This window comes from Thalia democratica, chromosome 6 (assembly GCF_965202585.1).
Source record: "Thalia democratica chromosome 6, ktThaDemo2.hap1.1, whole genome shotgun sequence".
Lineage (NCBI taxonomy): Eukaryota > Metazoa > Chordata > Thaliacea > Salpida > Salpidae > Thalia > Thalia democratica.
In genome coordinates this window covers 24781353-24790130 of record NC_139170.1, presented here as the reverse complement: position 1 = coordinate 24790130, position 8778 = coordinate 24781353, and the positions used below count along the sequence as shown (strand labels likewise).

General features: G+C 27.9%; 1 protein-coding gene across 1 annotated transcript in view; it reads right to left on the bottom strand.

Annotated features, from left to right (window-relative positions):
• Window positions 1–2956: 2956 nt before the first annotated feature.
• Window positions 2957–8778, bottom strand: part of LOC145838490 (serine/threonine-protein kinase MRCK alpha-like) — a 61339-nt gene continuing 55517 nt past the window's right edge. The window contains exons 32-35 of the mRNA XM_082946093.1: window positions 5702–5903; window positions 4503–4588; window positions 4395–4435; window positions 2957–4210 (exon numbers count right to left, since the gene is read on the bottom strand). Of these exons, the coding sequence (XP_082802219.1) occupies window positions 4128–4210; window positions 4395–4435; window positions 4503–4588; window positions 5702–5903 (412 nt within the window). The 3' untranslated portion in view covers window positions 2957–4127. The remainder of the gene's footprint in view (window positions 4211–4394; window positions 4436–4502; window positions 4589–5701; window positions 5904–8778) is intronic.

Here is an 8778-nt window from a genome sequence, read left to right as displayed (position 1 = left end):
CGCGTGCAAATAGTGATGCAACTGAAATAAAGTTTAGACAATTAAAAAATAATGATGTATAAATAATGTTTATAGTATTAGAATCCTTAGATTTTGTAGATATAAAAATAAATCTCAGAAAAGTGGCAGACTTTGCAAAATTTCAATCAAAAGATCTCAAAATTCCAGTATTTTTCACCATATAGAGCCTAAATCTTAAATTTACGTTAAATGTTTATCGTAGAAAGAATTGTTTTTTGTTACTTTAAGACCTTTGTATTTAGTATCTACTAAACATTTACGAGCTATAAAAAATCGAAATAATTAAAAAATTAGTTCAATATGCCTCAATTTAATTCTTAAAACAAAGATATTTATGATATAAAAAATTAACCTTGAACTTAAAATTATATATAAATTTTAAACTATAATACACTTAAAAGAATACTAAAATATCTAATTGAAAACTTTTATATAAAAGAAAAAATAATTAAGTATAATTTATGAAAGTACCAGCCATAACAGAACTTTCTGTATAATGCACAACAAAAATTTCATCAGACAGATTTTCTCCTTTCTGAATTTATCTAATTGTCTCACTATTTTGCATGCTTGTTTTTTTCTGTGCAAAAGTATCTTCGTGCAATTTTGTACGCTCGTGCAATTCTAACACCTACCTATGTTATAATTATATATTTATTATTTTTTAATCTTGTTTTGTTTCCTATTAAAATTTAGTATAATTTTAACTTAAGTTTACATCAATACATATTTATTCATTAATAAGGGTTTTTTTTATGAAAATAAAATTCTAGTTTTATTTTTATTAAAAACGTTTTTAATTTATATTAGTTTTTAAACAAAATAAATTAAATTTATTAAAATAAAGCTAAATACATTTTAAAAAATAAATAAATAAAGTTGATATAGATCTAATTAAATTAAAATTTATCACACTAATACATGGTTATTATTTTTTTTAATTATATATAGAGATTTTAATATATTTTATACTTAGTTATTTTAAGTTAGTATTCTTTTGTGCAAAATTGACCCTCCGTGCAAAACAGTCTTCGTGCAATTTTGTGCCCGCGTGCAAACTAGTCTTCGTGCAAAATTATCTTCGTGCAATTTAGTCCCCACGTGCAATTTAGTAACCTCGTGCAATTTTGCCTTCGCGCAATTTAGACCCGTTCCCAATTTTAATAGAGAAAAAAAAAACTTATAAAAATTAGTTATAATAAATCTTTTATATAAATATTACCTTATAGTAAATACTCTAAATTTTTAAAGAAGAGTCAATTTTATATTTCGTAAAAAAAAAAATCTAACTCCTTATAGCCTTAAAAAATGAATAGTTTGGTATAAGTTTCTTAATTTTTTTCAAACTGTTGAAATAGGATTTTTTCTACTAATGCATGAATCAAAGTTCATGTTCATACAAAACTATTTAGCTAATCACTATCAATAACTAAAGTTTATATATATATGGTATATACGTTAAACTCTAAAAATTGGATATATATTAACTAAATATCTTTTATAAATAATGAGAACTTCAACTAAACAAATGGACTTAAAATACTATAATATTCACATTATTAGATTAGGCTAACATCAATTTTATTTACCTATGCGCTGTTAACTGTGTCACCGTTACTACTGTTTATAACTTCTAATATTATATAATTTTGTTGTTTCACTCAAAAAATGTTATGTTTTACTGTCTAGCTGTTAGCATCAATTTATATGGTTGAATGATTTCACCTCATTAAAAAAAGCTATCTTTCGTGCTCAGTAAAGCGAAGGATTTGTTGGCTAAACGCGAAGCCACCCTTCAAAACCTATTTAGTTATCAAAAACCTTTGAATGTAAGGTAAGTCATTAAAATAAAATTAACAATGTAATTTAAAATATGGCTTAAAGTTTTCGTTTAAGTTTTTTTTCTAGTTTATTAAATTCTAAGGTTTTTTTTAACAAATGTTAGCAGTTCTTTTACTTTTGATTTTTATTTAAACTATATTATAAAAGTTGTTTATTCAAACACTTTATGTTTAAGATGAAGTGTATGACAATTTTTATTTATGAGTGATATAAGTTTGACACACACAACATACTAAGCTTCAGAAATAGACAAGACATCAAAAAAGAAAATAAAACAAGTTGCACTAACCATTGAAAATAAACTAGAAGTTTGTAAAATGGAAAAATATAATGTGCTTAATAATAATAGAGCAGTTAAGCAACGATTGGTCGACTTTGTACGGCATTTTGAAAAGTGAAGAAAAGTTTAAAGCAGAAAAAGGGGAGCTGAGCTATAATTATTCATTATGCATTGCATAATATACAGCAGTTATATTATTTTATCAAACATTTTTTTTTTGTATTTATCCGGAAAAATGCTTATCCGGACATGTTTACAGAAAAGTTTATGTCCAGCATGTCCGGAGAAGTGAATCTTTAAATTATAATGATATGTGTATTTCAAATTATTTTTGTGTGAAATTTACTCCATGTAGAATTCGTTTGCTAGCGAACCATTACTATTAATAAAAACGTAGAAAAAAAAAACTCGTTTGATTGCTTTAAATAGAACTTTGGGTTAATTAGGTGAATTATCAAACAACTAATCTAATTTAATCAATTTTTAGAAACTATAGCTAAGTAGTTAATTTAATGCATCATTTGAGAAAAATTAATCAAGCTTTGCTGTAGGCTTGATTTTTTTCAAATTATAAAGCAAAAATAATTATCTTCATTCCTTCTTTAAGCATTGTATGGCTTCTAATCAAAAAAAAAAACTAAGCTATGACAGTACAACTTTGTTTGAGAAATTTAGCAAATATAAATTAAAACAATACCACAAACATAATAATACGTTAGTTTCAAACCCAAAAAAAATTAAAACTAGAACAAACACTTCAGTGTACTTATTTTTTCAAAACTAGTATGGATATAAATAATAACTAAAATGAGCTATTCTCTAAAAAGAGCTGTGTTTATTCTTTATTCAACAAAAAGGCAAAAAAACTTCAATCGTAAAAAATGATTCGTCATGATAAAAAAATATAAACCCAGCATTTTTGCAACAACAAATAAAAGTTAATTAACCAAAACTTACAAGAGGCACTCGTAATTTAAGTCATTCTAAAATTTAAATAAACCATGATTTAAATGATAATTTAGAAAGCAACCATGAAGTGCTTAAATAATATCTAAACCATAGAGTAATATAACATTCAAACTCAGCTTAAAATGAAGTGACGTGCCAGTGTATAAACTTATACATATACGAAAATAATAATTCAAAATAGTCTAAAGCGATATATGGGAAAAAGTATATCAATTATTAAAGCAATAGAAAGTGTTTAAAAACGTTTTGTATAAAGAAAAAGATTAATTTCTAAAAAAAAAATTAATTATAACCGACTTTATTTTGAGATTTACATGGTGCAATAAATAAGGTATAAAATATTCTATTTACTTCAAGTACTTTTGGTAACGTTATAAGTAAAGATTTAGCTTACGTATATTTTAACGTAAATAAGAAACAAATCTAACAGTGTTATCGATTGTTTTCTTTAAAAAATTGAACTTTCTGTCAGGGTAATAACATGTTTTGCCAGGTATTAATCCAAAAATTTTTTTTTTCAAATATTTTAGTAATTGAAAGTACCGCTAGTCAAACATACAATAAAAAACTTTTGTTTTATGCATTATTTAAGCTTAGTAGCTAAATTAATGTTATTATATAGTAAGTAGATAAGCATATATTTTAAATTATCAAAGTGTACCGAAGCAACCATGTAAAAAACATGATTATAAAATTTAAAATTCAATTAATTTACCAAAAAGAAAATCATTTAAATTATTTAAGTTAGGTATCACTAAAAGAAACATAATCATAAAAGGATTGAAAAAACTACAAGTTCATTAAAAAGAATAAAAAAGGTATCTATATGAATAAAAGCAAAACGAGTTAAAGTGAATTTTTAAATATAAAAGTTTGTACAATACGGTAGACGCAAATTAAAATGTATATCTGAAAACAATTACTTTAATATGTTATCACACTTGAAGTCAAAAACCGTAATAGCCAATTTTTTTTTCAAAAAAACTAATAATTTAAATGAAACAAAGAATAAATTTCACATGTCCCACTTTATAGAAAAATCTTCAGGCGTAGTTCTATTTCTTAAAACTGAATTTTCACTTGAGCTTCCTATTGAGGCTGTTAAAAGGATACTTGAAAAAAAAGTTGTATATAAGTGTATAAATTTAACAACTAAATAAATCCAAAGTACTTTTAAATTAGATTATAACTTTTATAGTACTTACCAATGAGTATAATTCAAAAACTTTTGCAACACTAAAAACGCAAAATTTAGTATACAAACATAGTTGTTTTAACTTACAAGAAGATCTTGAGTCATAACTTAAGTTGTCCATTGTCCCACTATAAAAAGTACAAAATTTAAAGAGTACTTAAAATAAAGGTAACTGAATAAAGGTATCGTCCTAACCTAACAGGATCTGGTGCGGATTCATTTAAAGAGCTTCTATTTAAATCTACATTCAGAGTTGATGTTATAGTTGTTAAGTCATCACTCTGAAAGTCAATTAATTATTATTTAACAACAAATAATTTACAAGTAATTAAAAAAAAAAAAGAAGAATATATTTGTTTTGTATAAAGTATATCAGGACTTTTAAAATTCATTTTTATAATCGCCCGTTTGGTAGTTAATTAAAAAATAATCACCAACTTTATTCAGGGGTGAGCAGGCATTTGGTGATCGCGAGCGAACTTTCTAAAAAAACTATCGTAGTTTTACCTACAACTTTAACAAGAATACAAGATTCGCTTTAATTGTACAAAATTAGTTTAACACTTCTAAATAAATTATAAAAACTTAAGAAAGAGGTTTTACAATTGAGAGTTTAAAACTTTTATTGTGATATGACTAAGGGTAAACCATAAACTAATGGATGTTTAAAATACTGCTAAAATAAAATAAATATAAAACTTTTTTCTATTTAATAAACAGTTGAAAATAAAAAGTAGAGGAAAGTATACTTATAAAACAAAAAGACACATTAAAAAGTTTTTACTTTATATCGAATGAAATATAAAATTTCAATGTGTACAAAAAAATTTCTAAAAAATAAACTTGTAGTTTAAGAAAATCTGTATACATTAAGTTGCAAATATTTAAATATAATTTCTTTACTATTTTTTAATAAATGCGGCTATTTATAATTAACCTAGTTTTATTTGGTAAAATGACAATCATTGTTTGTATATCATGCACTAAATAAAATGTCTTTATTTGGAAAAATATTAAACTAAACTGATGATTGCAAATTAGCTGATAGTAAACAAATGGACAAACTTAGAGAAAGAGGTATTTTAGAATTAAAGAAAAGAGTTTTGAGAATATAAACATTTTTACAAAATAAATTAAAAATATTACCTATACTTTTAGAGTTGTTAAGAAAAACTATATTGGAAAATTGATTTTATCCCCCTCTTTGAAGAAACTTTTTTTAATCTTTTGTAACAATTTTTATGCATTTAATTCATTTTACAGATATCACATCAACTTAAAAAAAATATATTATATAAAATCAAATGATAACAATAAGTATTTATACAAATACTTAGACTATTTTAAATTTTTTGACTCGTACTTCTAAATTTAAGTAAAACCTATGTGATAACCTGTTGTAATCGAGAAGAAAAATCGTTAGATGTGATAAATTCATCGTGATTCTTTCTAACATCAGCTGTTTGCATGCCTTGTAAGCTAAGCAATTGTGCTGACCCCATTCCCATATCATCTGGACCTAAATGCGCTTTATGTACAAAATCTCTAGGTGCTGATATCAATTCGTTCTTCCGCTCAGGATTTTGTTGTAGAACGCTTTATAAATTAAAAAATTGCTATATAAATTGTTATTATGTATGCCAAAACTACTTCTATAATACATCTTAATTGTATTGTACAATTTTTTCAACCTTATTTAAGGGCAAAGGGGGGTGTAATAAATAAACTACATGGATGTTTATATTTAGAATAATGTGCTAAATACGTAGTGATTTTGAGTTCATAGACAAAAGATTTAATAGCATCCATAGCAAAACTAATAGTATACTAAACGATTTGTAAATTAAGAACAAGCACTAAAATATTAATAAGATCAAAGAAACTTCTTGAATAAAAAATAACTTTAAAAATAATTGGAAAATAAATTTGGATAGCTGTGAATAAGTAAGTAAATAATAATAAAAGGCCCGTTAACAGCCGGGATCGGCTATGCGTAACTGTGCATAGAGAATAAAAATAAATAATAATAAAAAATTAAAAAAGCACAGTCATGCAATAAATAAAACAAACAGATAATAAATAAAAACAAAATTCATTCTGCTTCTTACTTCTTCAGTTTCTTAAAGTATTCTTTTTTCCTTTCTTTCAGTATTTTGTGTACAGTAGATCTCCACTTTGCGTGGTCATTTGCAAGCAACTCTAACTCATCAGTTCTTATCTTCAAGCTTTTTAGGTCGCGCTTGCATACGTCATTTAAACGTAATTTTGGACGACCTCGGTTGCGTTTGCCAACGACCAACTCGCCATAGAGACTTTGGGATTCGCTCAGCACCCATCCTCAGAACATGACCAAGCCAGCAAAGTCTGCGCTGACTGAGGGTGAAGTACATGGTGGTAAGACTAGTACGTATCAACACTTCCTCGTTGGTGATCTTTTGTTGCTATGCAATTCTAAGGATGTGACGAAGGCATCGTAGGTAAAAGGTAAACATTTTCTTTTCCTGCACGCTAGACAACGTCCATGTTTCACTACCGTATAGCAGAGTACTGCATACACAGGAACGATAAACGTTAGCCTTTGTGCGAATGCTTAACTTTTGGTTATCCTAAACTCTTGCAGTCAAACGAGCAAAAGTGCCCGAGGCCTTATTAATGCGACTATTTGTTTCTGATGCGTTTAACGCAATATTTGAGCCAAGGTATACAAAGTTTTTCAATTTTCAAATCCTTGCCATTGATTTTGATAGATGATAAAATATTTATTCCTTAATTTAAAACTTTAGTATTCTTAAGACTTACAGTAAGGCAGAAATCCGAGCATGCCTATAAAAACTGACTCAGTAGTTTCTGCAGGTCTTGGGCAGAGTGAGCCAAGAGTACAGCATCATTAACAAAGAGAAGATCAAGTATTGTGACAATCTTCAAATTTCGCTTTGCTCTTAGACTAGCAAGATTGAAATGTCGTCCATCAGTTCTTGTATGGAGCTTACCAGTTGTTGAAGTACCAAAAGCATGCTTTTATAGCATTGAAAAGAAGACTTCTAATAGAGTTGGAGCAAATACGCAGCCTTGCTTTACCCCACTTTTGATTTCAAATGAATCAGAAAGACTACCACCATACTGGATGGTTACCCTTGTGTTTGTTTGAAAAGACTTTACAACGTTAAATAAATTTGGAAGTCATCCATATTTCAGCAGTATATAAGTAAGTCCGCTGGTATGCCGTCACTGCCTAGTGCTTTTCAAGAATCCATCATACCAATGGCTTCACTTAGTTCTTCAGTAGTTGGTTCGCAATCCAGGTCATCTATAATTGGTAGACTATCCATGCTGTTAAGTGCATCACCAGTAATAATACTCTGTGTAGAATACAGAAAGGAAAAGTGTTGAACACATCTACCCAACTGTTCATTCCTACTGTGTAAGATTTCTTCAGATTTTGATAGCAAAATTGATGTTAACTTTTTTGTTGGTCCAACTGCTTTTCTTATTCCTTCATAGACTGATTTGGTACCTCCTCTGTCAGCAGCATGTTGAATACGAGCACTAGCTTTTAACCAAAACTCAGTAGCGCATTTCCTAGCTGTTCTTCAAAAGTTTTTTCTGGCTTCACGAAGTCTCTTTTGACTCGTGCAACTCGGGTCATGCTGAAAATCAAAATGAGCCTGTCGCTTTATCTTTAGTATAGGAAACAAAACATTAATGTTTTCTCCAAACCAGTCTTTGTTGGTTTGTTTGTTCTTTCCAAAAGATTTGAAGGCATTCTGATATATAATTTTTTGGATCCTAGACCAAGACTTAGAATCAGATGTGTCCGACAAGGAGACGGATGGCATCAGAGCTGAGAACCTTTTAATATTTTCTTTATCATGCATTTCTTAAAAATTTAGTCGAAATTTACGAGCTAAATTATTTGATTTGAGCATGAACTTTTTTGTAATATGCATTTTACAGCAGACCAAAGAATGATTGCTGTTGCAATCTGTGCTTTGATACGATCTAGCTAGAATAACATCCTTAGATACGATGGCGTCTCACTAAGATAAGGTCTAGTTGGTGCCTGTTTTTAGAATGACGGTGTCTCCAAGATACTTTATGCTGAATTTAGTTTTAAAAAATGAATTGTTCACTCAGAGATTCTGTTTATGAAAAAACTCTTGAAGGCGTTGATCGTTAGAAATCATTTCTCCAAACCCAAAATGCCCTAGGGATCCCAAGAGTCGTGATCAGATCCAACCTTTGCATTAAAATCACCTAAAATAACAAGCTGATCATTTTTGGGTTCAATTTTTCATCACGAGATTTAACTTTTCATAAAAAGTATATTTTATTTGCTCGTCAGAGTATAGCGTGTGCGCATGTACGCTAATGAGAGTCGCAGTTCCTTTTTTTAGTATGTAAACGAAGACTAGCAATACGTTCGTTACCGTCAGATCCAACTTCCACAGATTGTAAAAGTGTGATTTTGACA